We start from the raw sequence: 26,562 nt of genomic DNA, 5'->3' as shown, positions 1-26,562 counted from the left end.
ACAAAATAAAACAAATCACACTCCTCGCGTTCCGGCCAAAAAGTCAATCGATTTTGATTTTGTGGTAGATAGCATAGATTATACACTTAATATATTTGTAGATAGCCTCTAAAATATTATGTTGACGTTTAATATTTGGACTTTTTGGCGGGAACGCGAGGAGTGAAGTTGTGTGATTTGTTTTATTTTGTCTATTTAGTGTTTCTTCGGGTTTAAATGTGTAATAATGGTGGTTTATTAACTGTTTAATATCTGTGAAAGTGCTCAAATGTAGGAAAATGAAACAAAGCTGCTGGACGTAACTTCTCGGGTTCCTCCAAAAAGTCCACTGAAAAAATCTCAGTAAATGACCACCATTTTACTGCGATTATATTTCATCCCATATCATCTCATTTCATTAAATTTCATCCCAGTTGATTAATGTCTCAAATTAATCATCTTCATTTCATTTCACTCCATATTATCATTTTTCATAAAATTAAGAATATAAAGTAAAATTAGACATGACTTAAAGGTCTTAGTTACCAGGTCATAAAATCTCTTATAAAAAAAAACGTTTAATATTATTAACTCTTTTTTTTAAGAGATTTTATGACCTGGTAACTGAGACCTTTAAGTCCTGTCTTATTTTAATTTATTATATGCTTATTTTTATGAAAAATTATGAAATGAAATGAAATGAAGATGATTAATTTGAAATATTAATCAACTGGGATGAAATCAAATGAAATGAGATGAGATGATATGGGTTGAAATGGACTTTTTGGAGGATCCCGAGAAGCTACGTCCATCGGCTTTGTTTTATTTTCCCACATTTGCGTACTTCCACAGATATTAAATAGTTAATAAACCATCGTTATTACAAATTTAAACCTGAAGAAACAATAAATAGACAAAATAAAACAAATCACACAACTTCACTCCTCGTGTTCCCGCCAAAAAGTCCCGCTTAATATCTACGTAATACGGAGGGTAGAGGTAAGGAAAACCGTCTTTAAGTTTAAAAAGTGTCCGTTAAAATCTGGTAAATAAAGGTGTCGCTACGGTAGCAACCGGGTAAAATTTAAAAAAGGCGCTGAAAATTATTAGTATAAGATAGAGAAATAAAAAAGGACAAAAGAACTGTAAGCACTACAAAATGACAAAAAGTATTTTATTTAAAGCTGATGAGAAAATGCAATCTATGTCTCCACGTTTTACCACAGCAATAATTTTAGGTTATATTGACGAAATTAGTTTGGAGTACGTAAACATGCAAGTCTTGTATATTTACTATCACTAATTACTCTAGTCATTAAATATATTAAATTTCCTAACTCAGCATATTTCAATCAGTTCACAACTGCTCAATTCATATCATACCCTGTGCCTATGCTAGCGCCATTCTGGAGGATTTTTGATCTGTTATTTAGTGCAGAAAGTGGGACACTTTTTCAAGCTTCTCCCATAGGAGACGGTTCTCCTTACCTCTACCCTCCATACTATGTAACTGAGCCGTGACGTCACACAGACACAGGGTTGCAGTTGAATGATATAATTATTTAGAATTAAAAAAAAAAATACAATATTTTAGTAATTTAATTTATCTATGATATACTTAACGTCACCATAGATTATAGATAATACACGGTAGTCATAGATTATACACTTAATTTAATACGGTAGTCATATCACATCACAGCGGTCCTGAAAGTTGAATTTGGTTATCAACAGTTATTGTAGTAAATATAGCACTAAACGTGGTTTAAAAGGTTGTTTTGGCTTTAAAAACTAATATGGATGTAACCGAAGAAAATTTGGCAACTCTAGCAAACTACTTACAGCAAACATTGAATCCAGATCAGAACATCAGAAGACCCGGTTGGTTTTGTTATTATTGTGACTTAACTATTACTTATTTTAATGATATTTAAATATTTTGAAATATTAAATCAGTTCTCTGATAGCAAAGAACTAAACAGCTATGCAATGGGAAGTAGCAGTACTATTTTAATTCCAAGCTTGAAAATGTATTATATCGAAATTGATGGCTTGTAGTCAGTTAGCTTATGCAGAATAATCATAATGAATAACTAACGTGGTACTGCGTGAGTTGGATACTAGAAATATTTATGTTTGTACTTCTAATTTAAATGTTATTTTGTTACTTCATTCATAGACCAATAAAAATTTTTTGATGTAACTCCTATTACAGGAAATTGTTTTAAATTAATCGCCATTATACCAACTCTTTTTATGTAATGCATACAACGCTATTATAAGGTAAAATTTGACAAAAAAAGGGCATTTGGGATGGAATTGAGATGTTTGAATTTGAAACTAGGGGAGTCGATTATATTACACTGAACACAGTTACAGTTACAGTTAATATTTTTAAAAGAAATTCACATTACTATATCCACCCCTCACATGATTTCGAGTTCTTATCTAGATAAAAAAATACACTAAAACACCATTAAATCATTGTGATTTTTTTGTAGCTGAGAAATTTTTAGAGAGTGTAGAAGTCAACCAGAACTATGCCATACTATTGTTGCATCTCATTGACAAGAACAACTATGATAATACAATTAGAGTGGCAGCAGCAATTGTGTTTAAAAACTATATTAAACGGAATTGGCCTATTGTAAGTAAATACTCAAATTTTTATAGTTACTTCACCTGTAAAACTTCCACTCTGTCTTTTCCTGGAATGGAAATGGAATGGTCAAGCTAAACAAAGAGTACTACTGCAGTTGATTATTGATCAAGTTGTGTTGATACCACCAACTAAAGCTGCTAAAGCGATCACTGGAGACCATACATGTGTGAATGACTATATTGAGACACTAGCTGTACTCATCCACTTTGCTGGGCATTTAAAATTAACATTATTATTTCTCACCCCCACAAAGATTCTCATCATTAATGCCCCCGCAACTGGTGTAGGGAGTCCAACACTTATATACTTATTAGCTTATCCATTAAGTGCATGTATTTTCTATATGGATACCAAGTTTCAAGTCAATCGGATGCATGGTTCAGTAGTTACAACAGAACATCTGTAAAAACCACTGTAGATTTATATATTAGTATAGATGAGGTCGAACTCTCAATTGAATTATATAATGCTTGTTATACATGATTGCTTCATGGCCGATTTAAGTGGGTATATAGTATTCAGAGTGTGCTAGTACTCTACTTAGAGAATGTTGCAAGCTTATTTTTCACTGAATCCTTTTGCAACCTTGCAATGCCTTTTGCAACACCCAATGGAAGATATGAAGAGCTGTTCTAGGCTGTATGTACCACATAGTTGAATAACAAGACAAACTCCATGCGCGGTGCAACTGCATATAGGACTTTTGATCTCTAATCAGCCTCCCATCTCTGTGTGCATAAGTTGGAATTTTAAAATAATTTCAGGAAGAAGACGGCGTGGATCGCATTCATATGGCAGACAGAGTCTCTATCAAGAATCTCATAGTGAACTTGATGCTTAAATCACCAGAAGCAATACAGAAACAATTTAGTGATGCCGTTTCCATAATCGGAAAATATGATTTTCCTGAGAAGTGGCCAACACTTATACCAGAAATGGTGGAAAAATTTGCTACAGGTAAATTCAACTTTAGGCTAGGACTGCACACCTCATATCTCAAGGTGCTTAGTGGCATTCATGGTATGTTTTTTCTTGCCCCTTGTCACTAGAGATAGGTGAATCATGAAGCCTTGAACAGCAATAATAATAATAATTATACTTAAATATCAAAATGAACTAAAAGTAATCTAATCATTTATTTTTATACTAGTTCATGTTACTTAGGATGTTAAGGTTATAGAATTAAAATTATTGTATTGTCTGGGCCCTGATATGCGTGAAAGGTTTAAAGTTAATTCCTTGAATTTTCCCTGTGGTGCAGTAGTAAGTGCTCCTAACTGCCGCGCCAAAGCTTGTAGGTTTGATTCCCACATCGGAAAAACATTAGTGTGATGAACAGGTTTGTTTGCTCTTTTTCTGAGTAATTATTATCTATATATATGTATATTTCTACATGTACATATATAAGTATGTATGTCAGTCTCTGGTACCCATAACACAGGGTATATTACATTTGAGGCTGGATGACCACGCGTGATTTGGTTCCAGTTATTTAATATTATTTATTAGTTATTTATTTGTCTTAAAGGGCACTCACAATCTACAAGCATTTATTTTGTTTGTTTATTTTTCATTCTAGGCGACTTCCATGTGATTAATGGTATACTACGGACAGCTCATTCATTATTCAAGAGGTACAGATACGAATTTAAATCTCAAAAACTATGGGAGGAAATCAAACATGTCCTTGAGAATTTTGCAAGACCCCTCACAGATCTCTTTGTTGTAAGTATTTAATTTAAAATCATGAATAAATATGTAATCATTTTAAAAATCTGTGGCCTGAAATACCATGTGCCAAGTTTGAGTAAACATCTACATTTCGCATCTTCAGTTTTTGATCATTAGTAAAACAATCATGAGGACTTTGATCTCATGAGGGCACACATGTCGCAGAGGAGATTATCTTACATACGAATGTTGGATGTTGTTTTCTTAGCAACAGCAATGAGGGCAAAAACACTAAAGTTTTTGTCGAAAACCCATTTTTAAACTAATGCTTGGGATGTGAGCATCCTGCGTATGCAAGATTCTCAATTACAGATTGCTACGTGTAATTTCCATGTCAGTCCAATTCTTCCAGAGATACTTCTCTGCGAGAGGTATTTGAGTGTTAGTTTAAGGACATTGAATCATTTATTTAATGATTCACTCATATTTAGCTTATCAGTTTTATGGAAAAGATTTAGTAAATAGACTCACATGTTGTTTTTTTTTTTATTGCTTAGATGGGTGGACGAGCTCACAGCCCACCTTGTATTAAGTGTTTACTGGAGCCCATAGACATCTACAACGTAAATGCGCCACCCACCTTGAGATATAAGTTCTAAGATCTCAGTATATGTAGTTACAACGGCTGCCCTACCCTTCAGACCGAACGCATTACTGCTTCACGGCATAAATAGGCAGGGCGGTGGTACCTACCCGCGCGGACTCACAAGAGGCCCTACCACCAGTAAAGGTCCTACCGCCAGTAAGGTCCTACCACCAGTAAAGATCCTACCACCAGTAAATTTTCTATTTATAACCTATGTATAAAAATAAATATATGTACATAGTAACTTTAAATGATAAGTAGGAAATATACACGAAATCCCCATTTTGTACCAAACTGTCGGGTTACTATTAATTAGGAAAAAAATTGATAGAAGTAATAAATGCAATATATTTTCCAGGCTACGATAGAACTAACTCAGAAGCATGCATCGGACGTCCAGGCCCTGCGTGTAATCTATGGGTCCCTCGTCCTCATCTGCAAAGTGTTCTATTCACTTAACTACCAGGATCTGCCGGAGTTCTTTGAAGACAACATGCCCATTTGGATGCCAAATCTGCTGAGACTACTGCAAGTGGATGTTCCGAATGTTGATGATGTAAGTTCATTGAGAAGAGTAAAGAAATACAGTTGTTGTCTGCCTCTGTCAATTTCTCTGCTTACTTGTTCTGTAAAAAAAGATAAGTGATTTTGAAACGATTTTCACGATTTTCGTGTTATAGAACAATTTTAAACATATTGAACAAAAAGAATTTTTCTCCTACGTACGCTGAAAGCTCGGTTTTCGCCCTTCTGTACAGGGAAGAAAGTGTAACTTTTCCTCCCTGGGTACTGACAAGTGCGCATGCGCGTTAGTGTCTACGTCTGCTCTCACGCACCTAAAATTCTCCGCCATTGTTGTGCTCGGGTAATCTGCAATATTGTGTTAAGTGTAAAAGTGAAATAAACAAAAGGCAATAAAATGCAAGACAAGGCAATGATGAGTCCATCAGACAGTTCTTATTCAATTAGTAGTAGTTTATTTAAAACCAAAAAAACAGTTAAATTGTTTTTTTGTGAGTAAGGGGGGGCGCCTACACCCGCCAGGGCTTCCCCCTGGGCCCCGGCTCAGTACCCCACGAACTTTCGGCCTGATAGGAGAAAAAATAGTATGTGCACCGCGGGAAAAAAGTAGGACATCTCATCCCGCGTGTTTGCCACCCGAGCCGAAGGCGTGCGAAATGTCCTACTTTTCTCCCTTGGTGCACGATGTACTATTTTTAAGTTATTTATCTATCTTCTATCTATTTATATAAAATTGAATTGCTGTTCGTTAGTCTCGCTAAAACTCGAGAACGGCTGGACCGATTTGGCTAATTTTGGTCTTGAATTATTTGTGGAAGCCCAGAGAAAGTTTAAAAGGTAGATAAATATGAAAATGCTCAGTATTAAATAAAAATAACAATTTTGTTTTTCCTTTGACGTGTCCCCCGTCAGACGGATTCCTTTTGGTTTGTTTTAAGTTTAATTTATACAAAAGTTTAGGTCTTTTATTTGGCGATTGAGGCAGTACGAAGTATGCCGGGTCAGCTATTTTATTTAAATAAAAAATTACTTGTTTTTTTATATATTTCTTTTAAGGGAGACGACGACAACCCTGGACTAATGGAGAGACTCCGCACGGAGATATGCGAATGCGTTTCGTTATACGCACTGAAGTACGAGGAGGAGTTTTTGCCTTATTCAAGCGGCTTCGTGACGGCTGTGTGGAACATACTCCTCGCCACAACGCAGAAAGCTAAATACGATATGGTAACTATGTATTATTAATTTACTGCTCGTAGGACCTCTTGTGAGTCCGCACGAGTAGGTGCCGCCACCCAGTCTATTTTTGCCGTGAAGCAGTAATGGGTTTCGGTTTGAAGGGTGGGGCAGCCGTTGTAACTATACTTGGGACCTTAAAACTTGTATCTCAAGGTGGGTGGCGCATTTACGTCGTAGATGTCTATGGGCTCCAGTAACCACTTAAAACCAGGTGGGCTGTGACCTCGTTCACCCATCTAAACAAAAAAAAAAAGTGTGTGTGTCCGCTCCGACGCACGACTGGAGTTTACTGGATATAAAAAATTAAACGAAACAATACGAGAAATAGTTCTATATTACGACAACACGATACACTACAGATTATTAACAAATTAACGAGACACAAAACAAACGACTAACAAATATATGAAAATACAATAATGAGAGAAACGCGCGATCAGTACGAGGCTTTGTGGCGGACTGCCGGCGCAGCAGCCCGGCGTCACCTGCGATAACGCAGCCGCGCGTTGGCTCCTGATTGGCGCGCGCACGCATCACGCAATCAGGAGCCAATCAGGCGCATAACGCATTTCGTGTGACATGCTAGTACGATTTTGGTCCCCATAATTTTCATACCCCGGGCCTATATATGTAAATCGATTCTTAAGGAGTAAACTCCAAAAATTTTTTTTATTCTAGTGGATGACTATTTTAGTTGTGACATCAAACAACTTGAGCTTTCCAGTAAACAATCTCAACAACGTGTTAGTGAATCGGATAGGCGAAGCATCCTGTGTCAAACATTACAGCACTGGAATCGATACGATAAAGTACTTGATGTATAATTGAGGCCATCAGCACAAACAATTTTCCCACATTTTTTTTTATATTGAAGCTTATATGACGTATATTGGAATTTATTTAAAATATAATGAATTTTGATGCAAAACCGACCTATCCATAGTTTCACCCATAGTGGTGTTAAGTGGTTTCTGGAGCCCATAGACATCTACGACGTAAATACGCCACCCATCTTGACATAGAAGGTATTTATTTATTATTATTATATGTATAAGATATTTATTTATATACCTGTACGTTTTCGACAGCTGGTTTCGAACGCCCTTATGTTCCTGGCGAAAGTTGCCGAGAAGAATTGCTACAAGGGTCTCTTCGAGGATCCGTCAACGTTGAGCAGTATTTGCGAGAAAGTCGTCATCCCCAACATGGAGTTTAGAGGTGAGTTCAGCATAAGTACGTAGGACGTAGAATGCGTTAATAAAGGTCAGACAGTCAGTGAGTGACCTGACATTTGTCATTGGCTGGGTTGCTGCGATATCTTCCTATTAATGCCCTAAAAACAAACAAACACTGACGCCTGGTAACAATTTATCCTAATAATAATATATTGGGTTCAATTCCCAATAAAAACACTTTAAAGCTAATTAAATCTGTCACTTTCATTTATTCCAGCAAGAAAATTGACATAAGTGATTGGTGAATATTGTTTTTTGCCAAATATTCAATTCATTCATCTGGTAATCATTAAATACAATAATATTATTAATATAATATTAAATATGTCAAATGACTGGTGGTCAACTAAACAGTCCAAAAATGTGTGGCCTGCAGTGATACACATTGTCCTATGTGGCCCCCGACCAGAAAAGCGTGAACGACCACTGATATAGTATGTGTAAATATTTACCACAGTCACCCCCTACGATACCCTATGCTACCACACAAGCAACAGATTTTATGTTTGTAACTTTGCCAAAGAGTGGAGTCATTAATTGGACCGTTTATTTTGAAAGTGGTGTAAGTCCATTTTCTTTTGTTTCGAGAAAATTTAAGGTTACTATATTTGTTGATTTAAAAATACAGGCAAGTCATATGAGGTCTGGCTATGCGACCTACCTCTGTCAATTGGACTTACACCACTTTCATAATAGATGATTATGCAATTTCATTTACTGACCGATTTTAAGTTGTACAAAACATGGGATTTTTTTGAGAAATTAAACACGGACTAGTTATATATAAAAAAATTACATTAAATTAAGCATGAATTACGTGATAGCTCATTTTTCTCAAAAATGGACTTACACCACTTTCAAAATAAACGGTCCAATTATTGGTTGCTTCATTTCAGAATCAGACATGGAGATTTTTGAAGATAACCCCGACGAATACGTGAGACGCGACATCGAGGGCTCGGACGTGGACACGCGGCGGCGGGCGGCCTGCGACCTGGTCAAGTCCCTCTCCCAGCACTTCGAAGACAAAATGATGAACATCTTCGGGCAATACGTCCAGGTCGGTTCTCTGCACGGTGTCCTCTCGCGCTTCAAAGCTTCGCGTCTCTGGAGTAGAAATGGGCAAGAATGACGATGTCCACACGTGTGGGCTTACAGTTTTTTCTAGTACCATAAGTGGGACATCGAGTTTGCTGGTATCTAGTGAGGACGCTATTGTCCACTCTGTTTAATCGCTTGGTCGTCTTAAACGATTACCACCAGCATTAGACCGACCAATCATTATCTGAGCTTCGAATAACAACAATAACTGCAACAACAACAATAAAAACGAATGAAATACACATATTAATAAATAGTTAAAATAGTTAAAATTGATATTTTCGAATTTTATTTGCATATTCAGGAGATATACTTTTAAAAATATATTTTTTCCTTCCTAAGCTGAGAGCCTTGAGAGGCTATATCAGCGTAGCCTTAACTAGTAGGTGAGCTCACGGGGCTCAAACCTGAAGTTGCTAACACGAGCCCTACCAAGAGCCGTACTTCGCAGAATCTACCACCGGATCGGAAACGCGACCCACTGAAAAGATCCGGCGAGAAACTCAGTGGGCTGTGTCTGGGAGTTAATTTACTCGTCGAGCCCTTCGTCGCAAGCGACGGGTTCGACGAGAACGGTGACCGGTGCTTGAAGTACCTAGAAGCACCGTTAGTGGATCGGGAGGATCCGAGATGACGTGTTTTGGGCGACGTCGACTGCTTTCCATTCTGTCCGCAGGATCGGGAATGTAGTTACCGGCGGCCACGATGAGAGGGTTCTCGTGTCGTGCCGCTTTATCGAAGTGGCGCATTGACGCCGACTGCATATACTTACTGGTGGACTCTAAGTCCAGGTCGTCATGGAGGTCGACGTTCCTGACGAACCACGGGGCTCCGACGGCTATCCTGCAAAAACGGGATTGAATGACTTGGAATGATTTTAAGTGTATGCGGGCCGCGTGAGCGAACACTACACTTGCATAGGTCATGACGGGGCGTATGCAAGTTTTGTAGAGTGTCACCTTATTTCTAAGGGACATTTTACTTCGCCTACATATCATCGGGTAGAGACGTCCTAGAATGAAGGCGGCACGGTCGCGTACCGTCTTGATGTGGGGGCGGAATGTCATCCTACTGTCGAGGGTGACGCCTAAATATTTGACCTTCGGGGCCCACGGTATGGGCTGGTCGAACATCGTGATTGGGCGAACGGCGGGGGCGGGGGTATTGACGCGCCTAGTCGGAAGGGGGATGCTCAGCGTGGTGTTCGGAGGGCGACCCCTTTTGAAGAGCACCGCTGTGCTTTTCGTGGGGTTGATGTCGATGCGCCACTTCCGGAACCACTGTCCCATGGTGGTAGCTGCGGTCTGAAGTCGTCGATGAAGCAACGCCCTCTTCCTACACGAGTAGTAGATGGCGGTGTCATCGGCGAAGAGCGCCAGATGGGTCTCCGGAGACCGGGGTATATCGTTGATATACAAACTAAATAGTAACGGGGAGAGGGCGGAGCCTTGCGGGACTCCGGCTGTGACGTGAGTTTGCTTTAAAATAACTTAGTATTCTATATAAAATATATATACAAGCTTATCTTGTAAATGTCATTAGCGCGATTCAGGTTCTCGTTACGTAACGTACCCCGCGTGTGTCGCAGCTGATGCTGGAGAAGTACAGCGCGTCTGGCGGCGCGGAGTGGCGCGGCAAGGACGCGGCCGTGTACCTGGTGACGTCACTGGCGTCGCGCGGCGCCACGCTGGCGGCCGGCGTGACGCGCGCCTCCCCGCTCGTGGACCTGGGACAGTTCGCCGCCAACCACGCGCTGCCCGAGCTGCAGCGGCCCAACCGTGAGACACTACATCCACTTAACTACTAACTTAATCTTGTATTATTTATCAACTTATGCAATTATAATTAGAAAATAATTATAATTTAATATTAAAACAATAATAAAATAAGACCACTCTATATTTATAAACATTAACAAAGCAAAACATCAACTGTCCCCTTCACACTCGTAAGCTAGACCGCGCGAGAGAGAGATGGGCAGAATTTCATGATGCGCATGCAGTGCGACATCACCCCGCGCGCTTATTCACAAACACTACACAAGCGCAACGTGTGAATGTGTTAAACGCAAGCTACATGGTAGGCCGAGTGGGGAGTGTTAGATTTTATTTTCGTTACAGAATTTCTTGATTCAGTCGCCGCGCTCAAAGCCCGCGATAAAAGCTTTGCAATAACTTAAAAACGCTTTATTACTGCTGGTAGAACCTCTTGTGAGTCCGCACGAACATGTACAACCACTCTGCTTATTTTAGTCGTGAAACAGTAATGCGTTTCGGTCTGAAGGGTGGGGCAGCCTGTAACTATACTGAGACCTTAGAACTTATATCTCAAGGTGGGTGGCGCATTTACGTTGTGGATGTCTATGGGCTCCAGTAACCACTAAACACCAGGTGGGCTGTGAGATCGTCCAACCATCTCAGCAATAAATAAAAAAAGCTCACGATCTTTGAGCGCGAACCGTCGATAGATCGACTTTCTATTGTGCGTGTTAAGTACCGAGCATCGGAATATCGACTACTAGCGCAGTATTACGTATCGACCTGTACGGAGGTGTCTAATTAGCACGTATAACTTTTGTAAAAAAGTGAATTGGATGGATTGTTTCAGTGAACGAGCTGCCGGTTCTGAAGGCGGACGCCATCAAGTTCCTGATGACGTTCAGGTCGCTTCTGCCCAACGAGCTACTGCTGACCGCTTTCCCATTGCTGGTGAATCTATACTAATATTATAAGCGTGTTATAATAAAAATTCCCATAAATATAATTTAACACTTACATTAATAATAATAGCTTGAGTTTGTTTTCAGTAAATGATGTGACTGAACATCTGCTATATTATTATAAATACGCCAGTGTGTTCGCTGGCTCGTGATCTTAAGTAACAATTGATTTAAGAATCGACCGGTGTCTTACTGGTGGTAGGGCGTTTTGTGAGTCTCCTGCCTATTTCTGTCGTGAAGCAGTAATGCTTTTCGATTTGAAGAGTGGTTGCCGTTGTACTGTAAAACTGCGACTTAGAACTCTTATTTCAAGCCGTGAGCTCGGCCATCCATTTCACCATCATTATCCTGCCCTTCTCCTTTTCTCCTTCCATACTCTTCTATCATATACCATTTCTTCGCTCACTCCCCTTTCCCATATCGTCGTTCACGCAATCAATCTATTTCTTCTTAGGTCTACCTTTTCCTCTATTTCCTTCCACATTCACAGTTAACATTCTCTTACCAACCTCATTTTCATTTCGTCTCATCACATGTCCATACCATCCCAAACGTGCACTTCTCAGCTTCTCTGTCACAGGTGCCGCATTTTTTTTATTGCCCTTATAGGCAGATGAGCATACGGTCCACCTGATGGTGAGTGGTTACCGTCGCCCATGGACTTCAGCAATGCCAGGGGCAGAGCCAAGTCGCTGCTTACCGCTTAATACTCTCCACAAGCCTCTTTTGAAGAAGGACATGTCATAGCGCTCGAGAAACAGTGGAGGAGAGCTCATTCCATAGCCAGATGGTACGTGGCAAAAAAGACCTCTGGAAACGCACTGTCGACGAAAGCAGCGGTTCCAGTTAATATGGATGAACTCTGCTCCAAGGGCCGGAGGTGCGATGATAAAAATGAGATGAGGGGATCATCTCAAACAATTCCTCAGAGCACTCCCCACTTTCAGACTTCCCCATCTCAGTAATAAATAAATATATAAATGAGATTGAATATCGCAGGTGGAGCACATCCGCGGCGCGGGCGTGGTGTGCACGTACGCGGCGTGCTGCGCGGAGAAGCTGGTGGCGGGCGGCATGGTGCGGCGCGCCGAGCTGGCCCCGCACGCCGCCGCGCTGCTCGCCGCGCTGTTCGCCGCGCTGCCCGACCACTGCACGCCCGAGCAGCACAACGAATACGTCATGAAGGGTGCGAATCGGACACATCGTCATCACCATCAGTCGATGATCGGTTCAACGCAGCTATTATCTAGAAAATTCCTGCGAACTTCAGTAGTCCACTTCAATGGCCAACCCACACTACATCTTAGGCATTCCCGATCCTGCGGACCGAATGGAAAGCAGTCGACGTCGCCCAAAAGACGTCATTTCGGATCCTCCCGATCCACTAACGGTGCTTTTAGGTACCTCAAGCACGACAGGGCTCGACGAGTAAATTAACTCTCAGACACAGCCCACTGAGTTTCTCGCCGGATCTTCTCAGTGGGTCGCGTTTCCGATCCGGTGGTAGATTCTGCAAAGTACGGCTCTTGCTAGGGCTCGTGTTAGCAACGTCGTCAGGTTTGCCGCTAGGGGCGCTGTTCCAACTGCATACAAAATTGGATTAACTTTTACGCTATCGAGAACGTTAAGAAACTCGCACTAAGTACGCTGGTCACGCAACAAAACAAAAAAAGTGAATTATAAATGAATCAATTTAACGAATGCCTGAGTTGGTAAACATTACAGCCATATAAGTATAATAATTTTTTCGTGCGTATACAGATTCCTTTAAAATTCGTTCTTTGATTTTCCAGCTATATTAAGGACCCTGGCGTGCCTGCAAGAGGAGGCTCTGCCGTACCTCGGCGAGGCGCTGCCGAAACTCGCCAGGATGCTGTCCGTGGTCGCCAAGAATCCTTGCAAACCTCATTTCAACCACTACCTATTCGAGACACTGTCTCTGGCTGTGTCGTAAGTGTTGTTCTTTGTCAATGTTAGAAAACAATATTGATAGTCGTTGTGGCCTAAAGGATAAGGCGTCCGGTGCATTCGTATCTAGCAATGCACCGGTGTTCGAATCCCCCAGGAGGGTACCAGTTTTTCTGATAAAATACGTACTTAACAAGATTGACTTCCACGATGAAGGAATAACATCGTGTAATAAAAAACCCGCAAAATTATAATTTGCGTAATTACTGGTGGTTGGACTTGTTGTGAGTCCGCACGGGTAGGTACCACCACCCTGCCTATTTCTGCCGTGAAGCAGTAATGCGTTTCGGTTTGAAGGGTGGGGCTGCCGTTGTAACTATACTGAGACTTTAGAACTTATATCTCAAGGTGGGTGGCGGCATTTACGTTGTAGACGTCTGGGCTCCGGTAACCACGTAACATCAGGTGGGTAAACTTAATTGAAGTTCAATTAAAAACATCGAATTGTTGATACCTGATACCAAATAAAACGGACCTTTAATTACAAATGTAAATGTCGAGTATTAACCGTAATGTCGCTTATACTATATAGTCGAATACCCTTCGATATTATTTCTCAACGGTTATGCGTGCAAAACCATAGCAGCGTTCAAGAAATCTGTTAAAGAGCACTATTTATCCTTACCATCTTAAATAAAAGTATATATAGACGCTCGAAAGGCAAACGTGACTAAGCGACAATGCGTGAGCTTTACAGTAGACTAATTTAAAGTTGAAATACCTGAAAAAAAAATCTATTTTAACGAATCTAGCTAGTAGCTGTAGGATTGAAATGATTTTAATAGACGTAGAAATATATTTTTTTTTGCGCGTCGAATATGGTTCTATACTCTTCGAATGATAATGGTTCTATACTCTTCGTATATACGAGTGTTACTGTGTTACTTATAATATTTGCTATGTGTATGTGCATTACTATAATTCTCATGTTGTATTTGTTATTTTAGTTATGTGTTATTTGTTCTACACACACTCATCACTTTTTGTTATTATCCTCATTATCCTCTCGCAGGTCTGCTGGAAGAGATTTCTTAAAGAAATAAGCAGTGCCTTTGTACATATTTTTCCTATTACTCTGTACTATGTCTTGTTTTCTGTTTGTACATAAATAAATAAATAAATAAATGGTTATTGCCTATCATTTATGTAAAAAACAGCTATTGTCGCTTAGTCATGTTTGCCTTTCAAGCGTCGATATATATTTGTATAATGTATTATAATATAAAGTAGGTATATGTGTGTATGTATATATATATATATATGTGTGTGTGTGTATGTATTTGTATGTATATATATTGTTTTGTATCTTGTAATATGTATATATTATTATATGTAATGTTTACTGTATGCACTAGGTTTGTGTCCCTAATTCTTCTTTCCTTTTGCGGGCCTAGTGGAAGAGATTTCAACATGAAATAAGTAGTGCCCTTGTACTCTGTATCCTTATTGTCGTGTTTTTTTTCTAACAGCTGTGTGTACAAAATATATTAAATAAATAAAACTAAAGTATTTAAAACGTCGGAAATAATATAATGACAATAAAAAAATGCAAAAGATTAAATCGTAAAAGTAGTAATAACTTTTACGAGTCGTGAAAATCGAAGACGATAATATACATCATAATATAGCCTTTTCGCATTAAAAGTGTACAATTTTCAAAAATATTCGAAATTGAGTTAATATGTGTAAACATTTGGTATCACCAGTATTTTTCTCATGAATACAATCAAAAGAGCGTAGTAGAGTGTGTTTTTTTTTTTTAGTTTACCTATGTTTTGACCGCTACTAACAAAATTAATACATAATTTTATCTTAATTTAAAATATAGATAATGTAAATGTACTTATGTACGCGCGTAAGAAGTTTACTTTATTTTTATTATTTTTTTTTTTTTTTTTTTTTTTTATTGCTTAGATGGGTGGACGAGCTCACAGCCCACCTGGTGTTAAGTGGTTACTGGAGCCCATAGACATCTACAACGTAAATGCGCCACCCACCTTGAGATATAAGTTCTAAAGGTCTCAGTATAGTTACAACGGCTACCCCACCCTTCAAACCGAAACGCATTACTGCTTCACGGCAGAAATAGGCAGGGCGGTGGTACCTACCCGTGCGGACTCACAATAGGTCCTACCACCAGTGATTACGCAAATTATAATTTTGCGGGTTTGATTTTTATTACACGATGTTATTCCTTCACCGTGGAAGTCAATCGTGAACATTTGTTAAGTACGTATTTCATTCGAAAAATTGGTACCCGCCTGAGATTCGAACACCGGTGCATCGCAACAACGAATGCACCGGACGTCTTATCCTTTAGGCCACGACGACTTATTAAATTTATTTCTTTTTTTTTTTAAATATTAAATAATTAATAAAAAATATTTATAAAAAAAATATTACAGGTTAAACCTTTAAAACACTTAAAATTAGTAAGATTTTAGATTATATAGTTTTAATGCGATAAGACGATATGAAGAAATAATATAAAATAAGAAATAAGGAATAAATAAATAATGAATAAGAAATAATGAAATGCGGCTTTATTTTTCAGGTTGGTGACGAAATCGAATCCAAACGCCATAGCTGCCTTCGAGGACGCCCTGTTCCCGATATTCCAAGAAATATTGCAGAACGATATACAGGGTGAGTTTTAATACTTCATATAAATAATTTCATTAAACACAATTCTCACACGGTGATAATTTATTTCAACTTAAAATTATATTTATTTTATATACATAACAAAATGTACACTGTACGTATACCCTATGATCCATACTTAGTCGCCGATGATGTTTGCCACTGTTTGAGGACATCAGTAGAAAAATTGTCAGACTATATTGACGAACATCCTGGGCTCTTAAGTTTTATCGATCTAAAGTACAGTTAACTAAACCGATGGAAAGCTTTAGTAATTTTAGTAATAATAGGAGACCAACCACACTTGGTCATATGGTCCCTGACTAGGGTTCCTGTAGTATGGGATCTGGAGACTGATATACGCACCTATATACGTTTTTTAAATACATATAAATATATACACAAACAAACATGTTCATCACACGAGTGTTTGTTACAACTATATCACAGTCGGAGTAGGAAAATTGATTTTATATACTTGCGTCAAAATATTATAATATGGACATGCCATTTTATCCATAATGGGAAGTACCGGAAAAAGTTCCGAGATTTGAACTATGGAATAAAATAAAATAAAAAACATACAGATAGGCTAACAAAATTGTTTATTATTAATACAATGAACAATTATTTTTAATTAAACAAAAACATACAGAAATTATTTTTAATCCTCATCGGATACAATTTTTATATTTAAAAATGTTATCATAATGCTTTAAAAAAAGGCCTAAAACATATTTACCTATAAAAATTATTAAAGTTTACCTGAACCAAAATAACTTGAAGTTAAAATATGTATTTTGAATATTACTAGAAAGTTCATCACGGGTTTTATGAATTTGCGGGGGGTTTAAATTGCGTCTTGCTGTTCGATTGCAGAGTTCATGCCGTACGTGTTCCAAATGCTGTCGCTGCTGCTGGAGCTGCGGGGCGGGGCGGGGGGCGGCGCGGGCGAGGCGTACAGCGCGCTGCTGCCGTGCGCGGTGGCGCCCGCGCTGTGGGAGCGCGCCGCCAACGTGCGCCCGCTCGTGCGCCTGCTGTGCGCGTACGTCGCCGTCGCGCCCAACCTCGTCGTCAACTCCGGGAAACTGGTGCGTCCCCCACCGTACATTAACAAGTTGACTGCCGTGTAGGTCACCGGTGCCCTGCGGTAGGCAGCGGCTTGGCTCTGCCCCTAGCATTGCTGAAGTCCATGGGCGACGGTAACCACTCACCATCAGGTGGGCCGTATGCTCGTCTGCCCACAAGGGCAATAAAAAAAAACAAACGTAGCACAATGATGTAGATATGTCGATTTCTGTTACTAAGCGCCCGGATTGCCTAACTGACTTTTTTTGTTTTCAATGGACGTTTTAGTCTTTTAGAAATAAATTCACTCTCAGTATCTTCGGATTCGTCTTTCCCAGAGTACTAGATATTTCGTGGCGTTAGTAGCAGAAATCGACATAATTACTTCAGTATGCCGCCCGGGATGGTCCGCCGCGAAAATATTAGAAAGCAAGGAGGTTGTGTCTTCTATGTTTTTGACGTCGAAGAGTCCCGTCCGCCTCTTATTTAAAAGAAAGAGAGATCTCTCATATTTTGAAGCGCAACTCTCGACTTAAAGGCGTGTCATAAAGTTTTCCAGAGAACTAATTTTGTTGTGACTATTTCTGTCTGTATTACAGAACGCGATACTCGGAGTGTTTCAAAAGTTGATAGCTTCGAAAACAAACGACCATGAAGGCTTCTACTTGATACAGACTATGCTCTACAAGTTTGGACAGTAAGTTACTGAAAGGTTTTTTTAAGGGATTTTATGACCTGGTAACTAAGACCTTTGAGTCAAGTCTTATTTTTGTGAAAAATGATAATATGGAGTGAAATGGAATGAAGATGATTAATTTAAGACATTAATCAACTGGGATGAAATGAAATGAAATGAGATGAGATAATAGGGATGAAATATAATCTCAGTAAAATGGTGGCCATTTACTGAGATTTTTCGGAGGATCCCGAGAAGTTACATCCAGCGGCCTTGATTCATTTTCCCACATTTGTTCACTTTCACAGATATTAAACAGTTAATAAACCACCGTTATTACACGTTTAAACCAGAAGAAACACTAAATAGACAAAATAAACACAATCACAAAACTTCACTCCTCGTGTTCTCGCCAAAAAGTCAGTTACTGAAAGAATCGCATGACTAAACAAGATGAAAAACTTTAATATAAAAAATAAACCTTTAAGCTGGCTGTTCGTTTGAATGTAATAATGTTGAAAGATTGTCAACAGTGAGCACTCGTGAACACACCTCAACTGGTCTTGTTTGTGACTTCTGAAATTAGCATTAACGGTAGGCAGCGGCTTGGCTCTGCCCCTAGCATTGCTGAATTCCATGGGCGACGGCAACCACTCATCGTCAGGTGGGCCGTATGCTCGTCTGCCTACACGGGCAATAAAAAAAAAATTACATAGATAATACTAAGTCATCAACTTATATTGTCGCTAGGTATCGATATAGTTATTCATTGAGATAATAATAGTGTTTAACAATTTCCAGATCTGTAATGCAGCCGTACACCAAGCAGATAATGACGCTGCTGTTCCAGCGCCTGTCCTCGTCCAAGACGACCAAGTACATCCGGGGACTGATAGCCTTCCTCGGGTTCTACGCGGTGCAGTTTGGCGCAGACCCGCTCATCGACCTCATCGACTCGGTGCAGACGAAGTGAGCTATCGATACTGTGTTACTGTCGACGACATTCCTTACTACTAGTAGTCCCCCGGTAGTCGAAATTCGACTATATTCAATTTAAATTATAACTTTGTACACTATTATGATTCTATTTTCAAAGACTATTATTATACTTCTATAATCACAGACTTCGCCAAATATTTAATCAATTCTCAATTTGACCGCAGACTATAAGCAATCAGAATAGTTTGACAATAAACAAATAGTGTGTATGCGTATTGTGTGAAACACATGGTAGTGTGTGTAATGTTTTTTTAAATTGATTTAATGTATCTTTATGCATAATTTAAAAAACTGTTATCATTTTGCAGTCCTTCTCTATGTTCTCTGTATATGTGGGAAACATACTCTTCCCTTCGCGCAATTTTCGTAAAAAAGGGTACAAAGTTTTGGTTCACGTATTAATATATAGATTGCTGACTGGTAGAGCGCGTTATGAGCTCTTAGGATAACGTATTTCTGAAGTCGGTAAACGAGTCTTCAAACCGAAACGCAATACTGCTTCACGGCAGAAATAGGCAGGGTGGTAGCACCGACTTCTGTGGACTCACAATACGTCCTACCACCAGTGGTCATACCTTTTGCCTTGAAGGGTTCGGGCTCATTCCCGATCCTGCAGCCCGAATCGTAAATAGTCCACGTCGTCCAAAACACGTCATATCGGATCCTCCCGATCCATTAACGGTGCTTTTAGGTACCTCAAGCACCGGTCATGGTTGTCATCGTACCCCTCGCTTGCGACGAAGGGTTCGACGAGTAAATTAACCCATAGATACAATCCACTAAGTTTCTCGCCGGATCTTCTCAGTGGGTCGCGTGTCCGATCCGGTGGTAGATACTGCGAAGCACTGCTCTTGCTAGGGCCAGTGTTAGTAACACTCCGGTTTGAGCCCCGTGAGCTCACCTACTGGATCGGTGAATCTAGAACACCCTCGAGGCTACTAGAATAGGTAGGAAAGAAAAAGAAGAGTTCGGTACAGTCGTTAAACTATACAATTGACATTTTCACCATACAATGGACGGCGGTCTGCGTATTTTATTGCCCGTGAGACCGTCTGCCTATCTGCACAAAAAAAAAGAAAAGTACGACTACGAATCGTTTATTAATTAACTGATATTGTATATTAACGCATATTTCTTAACTGCTACGTTATTTGCTATAGAAAAAAATTGCCTCCAGTTTTACGTAGTGAAATATACATCTACCGTTCCTATTTGTTCTATTTGATAAACAGTAGAGAAGGCTATGTCGTGGGTAAACTAAAAATTCACATATCGTGGTAGCATGTTCGCGATGTACGTGGAGCGCGTGCTGGTGTCGGAGCTGCAGCGCGTGACCGGCACGCACGAGCGCCGCGCCGCCGCCGCCGGCTGCACGCGCCTGCTCTGCACCTCCGCGCACCTGCGGGACGGCAGCCTCGCGCATCTGTGGGCGCCGCTCATGCAGGTACACCCACTGCGCACTCTACACTGCACGAGTACTGTACACTACGCACACTGTACACTACGCGCATTGTACACTACGCGCATTGTACACTACGCGCATTGTACACTACACGCACGGTAAACTGCACGCGCACTGTACAATTACTGTACACTACGCGCATTGTACACGGTACACTGTACACTGCATGCACACTAAGCTACACGCGCACAGTGTACTATGCGCACTGTACACTACACGCACGGTAAACTGCACGCGCACTGTACGATTACTGTACACTACGCGCATTGTACACGGTACACTGTACACTGCATGCACACTAAGCTACACGCGCACTGTGTACTATGCGCACTGTACACTACACGCACGGTAAACTGCACGCGCACTGTACGATTACTCTACATTAGGCGCATTGTACACGGTACAATGTACACTGCATGCACACTGTAAGCTACACGCGCACAGTACACTCTACGCGCACTGTGTACTATGCGCACTGTACTCTGCAGACGCCCTGTACACTGCACGCACTGTATACTGCACGCACTGTACACTGTATGAGTGTTCTTGGTTAATTTACAGTAAAAGCTCCTTATTCGCGGGGTATATGTTGGAAAAGCGCGCTTACAAAAGAAATTCGGTTTTATCAATGCGTATGTATCGATGTATAGATTAGATCCGCGAATAAAGAATTCTTTAGTCGCGAATATAGAAATTATGTGGCATTTTTAAATCCAGGCAGAATAAGAAGCTTTTTCTGTATCATAAAAATCAAACGTACTCTTTGGGAACAACTGGGCACAGATATGGATTGTTCAAAAGAAAGGCTAGGTTATGATAGTTTATGAATTAGTCTAGCTATTCAAAGGGTGAACGCTGTCAGTATCTTCTGAACCTAGCGTAAAGGGACTCCTTTTAATAATATATTTTAGTTATTAAATTATTAATATTATTAATTATTATTCTTTATAGTTAGTTTTATACCTATAAATATTTATTATTATATATTTAATTTTAATTAGAACTACATATATAATAATAGTTAGATTTATGACATGCGTAATTGACGCCTCGTCCTTGGAACGATCCAGGCCCTGATCCAGTTGTTCGAGCTGCCCCCGGACGAGTCCTCGCTGCCGGACGACCACTTCGTCGAGGTGGACGACGCGCCCGGCTACCAGGCGCACTACGCGCAGCTCGCCTGCGCCAAGGGACTCCTCGACGACCCGCTAGCAAGTGAGACCAACTATATACTTATTAAAGATGCCGACGTTACTCAATAATAATAATTAATTCTAGAACATTTGAATTATTTGAAGTCGTCGTGGCCTAAAGGATAAGACGTCCGGTGCATTCGTGTTGAAGCGATGCACCGGTGTTCGAATCCCGCAGGCGGGTACAACAATTTTTTTAATGAAATACGTACTCAACAAATGTTCACGATTGACTTCCACAGTGAAGGAATAACGTCGTGTAATAAAAATCAAATCCGCAAAATTATAATTTGTGTAATTAGTGTTGGTAGGACCCCTTGCGAGTCCGCGCGGGTAGATACCACCGTCCTGCCTATTTCTGCCGTGAAGCAGTAATGCGTTTCGGTTTGAAGGGTGGAGCAGCCGTTGTAACTATACTGAGACCTTAGAACTTATATCTCAAGATGAGTGGCGACATTTACGATGTAGGTATCTATGGGCTCTGGTAACTATCTAACAACATGTGTGCCGTGAGCTCGTTCACTCATCTAAGCAAAAAAAAAAACTCCGTCATTATTTTGGCGGAACTCATAAACATCATAACGTGAATCAAGTAATTTTAAAAATGAATATTGCCGCCCTCTGCCTACTTCTTGACGCGATGTAACGCGATTGAGACATTCGACCTCACGTCTCATAGTCAATACACAGTGATGTTATTCGCCAACGCTAGCTCATGGCCCGTGAATTAATGTTTTGTCGGCGCTTACATGAACAGAGATAGAGGATCCGAAGCGCGACCTGGTGGAGAGCTTGGAGCGCATGTCGCGCGCGCACCCCGGCGTGCTGCCCCCCCGCCTCGCCGCGCTCTCCGCCCCGCACCGCGCCGCGCTCGCCGCGTACCTCGCCGCGCACAACGTGCACCTGTCCTAACGCACGCCGTGACGTCACGCCACGACTAAACGCTCCAACCTAAACAAAAGTACCTAACAAATTATAATTTTACGTAATCACTGGTGGTAGGACCTCTTGTGAGTCCGCGCGGGTAGGTACCATCACCCTGCCTAGTTCAGCCGTGAAACAGTAATGCGTTTCGGTTTGAAGGGCGGGGCAGCCATTGTAACTATACGGATACCTTAGAAATTATATCTCAAGGTGGGTGGCGCATTTACGTTGTAGATTTCTATGGGCTCCAGTAGACACTTAACATCAGGTAGGCTCTGGGCTCGTCCACCCATCTAAAAAATAAATAAAAAAAACATAAGTAATTTTGAGATGACATTTAAAAAAAAAACACCGTATGTGTACTTAGAGTCGTACATCAGTAGTTTTACTTCTTTGAGACTATTGATAACAAAATTCACAGAATAAATTTTATAAATATTACAACGGCACCCGGAACTTGATCACTCACTACAGATAATACAGAGATACTATTTTTCCCAAACCGAAATAACTTCAAAAATGCACAGATATTCGAAGATCATACGTTAAAACAATCAGTTATATTTAAAACGTTGAAATTATTGTTAACAGACCTTTTGGATTATTTCCGGTATTAACACCACATTGTAAAAATACATTTACATACATAATACTATACAAATACCTTTTGAGCAGATGCAAAATTTAAGTTTAACAGCTTGGAAGTGTTATTGGAAGTGTACTGAATGCAACTAGTTTATTTACTATCATTATGGAGGGTAGAAGTAAGGACCACCATCTTGTATAGGGGACAAGTTGGAAAAGTGTTCGCCTGTAAACAGCAAGTTATTGTTGGAAGACTCACTTGAAATAGCGCTAGTGTAGGAAGTGGAAGAGTTTAAACAAAGTGAGGCGTGGTAGTTTACAGGTCACCAAAGTTAGCCAAAAAAATTTTTTTTTAAGTGAAACTTCTTTAGAATCGTGATTTCAAACTCGATGAAACGAAAAAATAAGTCCGTAGTGTTTTTTTTAATACAGCGCCATGTATGATTTTTTTTAATACTAACGTGTGTATGAAACCTCTTTGTAGTGGATTTTAATTTAGAATTATACGTGAAGTTAAAATATCAATTCACAGAGGGCGCTACCTCATACTATTAAAGATGATTTACAATTGAATATGCAATTTCGAAAAGGGCACAAATCTCTGAAAATGTAAAATTTTCAGGAAATGAAAAAATCTGATTATTTTCTAAAGCAGTGTAAAATTTAAAATATTAATTTTTGAGATATATTTTAGTGTTAATTAGCAATTGAAAATTACTGGAATTATTATAAAATGGGTCTAGGTAAGCCTCAAAACTACATGTATATTATAAAAAAAACGTATTTGACAAAATATGCGACATGTGCCCCTTTCGAAATTGCATATTCAATTATTTACTAATGACAAAATTTTACATATACTTAGACATTTAAGATAGTTGTATTTTAATTTTTTTAGGTTTCACTTCTACCACGTGTGAATTGCACACATGTATTTTTTTTCTGTTTTCGACTTTTTTTCTATTAATTCGTTTGTTCTAGATTGTTCGCTGTTAATAATTGTTTGTTCTCCATTTATTTATGGCGCTGTATTTAAAATTTTTTCACTTGCTACTGTGGCGCCACCTTAATTACCCACCTTTCAGTATACACTTTTTAATACATTAAGATGGTGCTCCTTACTTTTCTAACCCTCCATAATGTTGTTCTGAATAAAATAAAACCATGTATGACAATATCGATATCAAGTCAAACGTCAGTCCACCAATCGTGTGCCTCAGAATAATTAAAACAAACATTGTCAATGACATTACGTATGTCTGGTCATTTTGTAAAATTTTAATACGTTTGTGAGTACTTCTAGAAGCACACAAAAAATAACCTCATTTGTTTAAAATGTATAATTATTTTTTTAATACGTCAATGTCGAGTAATTACATAAATTATTGGAGTTAAAACAAAATTAATTATAGTCGAAAATGAATATTGCAAAATGACATTTTAGGCAGTGCCTTACAAGATGTCAACTATAGGATGTGAGTCGACTATTATCAAAGCCGGCAATGTGACTTTTGTACAATTATTGGTAAATCAGCAAAACGAATTATTGACTTTGTATTCCATTGGCAGTCACAAAACTCTTCTGAACGACATCTTAGTTAAATAACAGGTTAATTTAATATTTTATTTAATGCAGGTTTTGAACCGTATTCTTTGAAGGAGACGATTATATTCAAATCAATCTGTATTGACATATCAATAACATTTTTTTGTCCAAATGCACAGATTGCCACCTTTGATAATAGACGACTCATGTGTCAAATGGGATTTCATGTAATTATATCGAATAAATTACAAATTAGTTAATAAGCGAACTAGCAGAATGAGAGCGTTATTTGTTTGGGTAATAATTTTTATATCACACATAAGGTGGTGCTATAAAGTCACTTAAGCAATTTTTGTTAAAGCTGAACTGAGTATGAGTAAAAAGAGAGAGAGAGGTTTGCTTTTACTGATGAAGTTTAAAGTTGTAGTTTGAATATTATCATTTTATTTCTATAGCCTAACAGAACTATATATGATATAATAAAGAATGATATAATAAAATGTTGAATTTTCCAACGTTACTCCTGAAAAATTACATAATTTGCATAAGTGACGTTATCCCACCGTATGTGCGATATATTGGCCTTTGTTTCAATGAGAGTGCTATGGGACGAATGATTTAACTGAATTTTTATTATATACATGTGATACAATGTTGACCTCAGAAGTGGTGTTTTTGTATTTAAACGACAATAAAGGCGTGAGTGAAAGCGGAATTTAATGAAGCTAGGTTTTTGTATTGCAATTAAAAATTGTTCTGTACAGTAAGGTATTGTTTTTGTTGAATAATAATCAATTGCTTAATTTTAGGCCTACCTTTTCGAATGTACTAACTAACCAGTTAACCAAGAACTTCCTCTTTATTTAACTATAAAAGTCATAATTAAAAACACTTTTACGGTAATTTTCTCTTGTTTTCGCGTTTTGTATTGTTCTTATATTATTTCTGATATTTCGAATACAAACTTTACGGTTTTCGTTGTCGCGGAAGATGACAATCCGTAAAATTAGTTTTAGTCGTGTCTAGAAACGCGAATTTGAAGAATATATTCGTCTTAGAATTTTCAATAGATGATAATGTTTCCTGAAACAAAAGGAATGAGTGTCACCATGGGCAAAACTGGACACCTATAATAAATCAATTTAAAAAGTATATAAGGGTTTAGCGTTTTTTAAATTACTAAATAAGTCAAGATTAAATATTTTTAAAACAAATCCACAACACATGCCAGATTAGCCATAACTGATCCTTATAAACTGCGGTTAACTGGACTATAGGTAATTTTTGTAAGCTGTGGTTAAATAAACTTTTAATTTAGCCCCAAATGACGTCACTTTTGATGAAACTCCTTCAGACATACTTTGTATAGTTTTTTTTTAATAACAATTTGCGGTTTCCGTTTTGTAGCCTTTTCGTTTAAAGCAATACTAATGGTAGATTTAAATGTACTGATAGTATAAATAATGTAGAGTTTAGCATTGTATTAAAATTGTAATGTGGGCTAAAATATGATCCCACAGATAAGCTAGTTTTTTTTTTAAGTTTTCAGAAGAGCTATTGTTTATATATTAATTGATGTCTCACCTGAAAACTCGCCATAACCAGTCGTGTAATCATAAGTCTTATTTGTAATGTCTTGTGAACTTGTATTTGTTTCAGCTACTCACAATTAGTGTCTCTTTGATTTATCTGTATCTATGTAAAATTAAAACGCTTTTGTTTAA

The 26,562-nt window shown here is 38.9% G+C and overlaps 1 protein-coding gene across 1 annotated transcript; it reads left to right on the top strand.

Annotated features, from left to right (window-relative positions):
* The first annotated feature begins 1,638 nt into the window (after positions 1–1,638).
* LOC101739596 (exportin-2) lies at positions 1,639–26,562 on the top strand. Its single transcript, XM_004927215.5, has 19 exons — positions 1,639–1,860; positions 2,481–2,626; positions 3,406–3,598; positions 4,221–4,366; positions 5,317–5,514; positions 6,537–6,707; positions 7,808–7,937; positions 8,851–9,014; positions 10,644–10,833; positions 11,663–11,763; positions 12,774–12,960; positions 13,568–13,724; positions 16,297–16,388; positions 17,265–17,476; positions 18,053–18,150; positions 18,931–19,098; positions 20,410–20,572; positions 21,661–21,805; positions 22,541–26,562. The coding sequence occupies exons 1-19, from the start codon at positions 1,776–1,778 to the stop codon at positions 22,693–22,695; spliced, it is 2,901 nt and encodes a 966-aa protein (XP_004927272.2). The 5' UTR covers positions 1,639–1,775; the 3' UTR covers positions 22,696–26,562.

Source organism: Bombyx mori, chromosome 20 (assembly GCF_030269925.1).
Source record: "Bombyx mori chromosome 20, ASM3026992v2".
In the NCBI taxonomy this organism is placed as follows: domain Eukaryota; kingdom Metazoa; phylum Arthropoda; class Insecta; order Lepidoptera; family Bombycidae; genus Bombyx; species Bombyx mori.
Note: the sequence above shows the minus strand (reverse complement) of the source record. Positions and strands in the feature narration are given on the sequence as shown.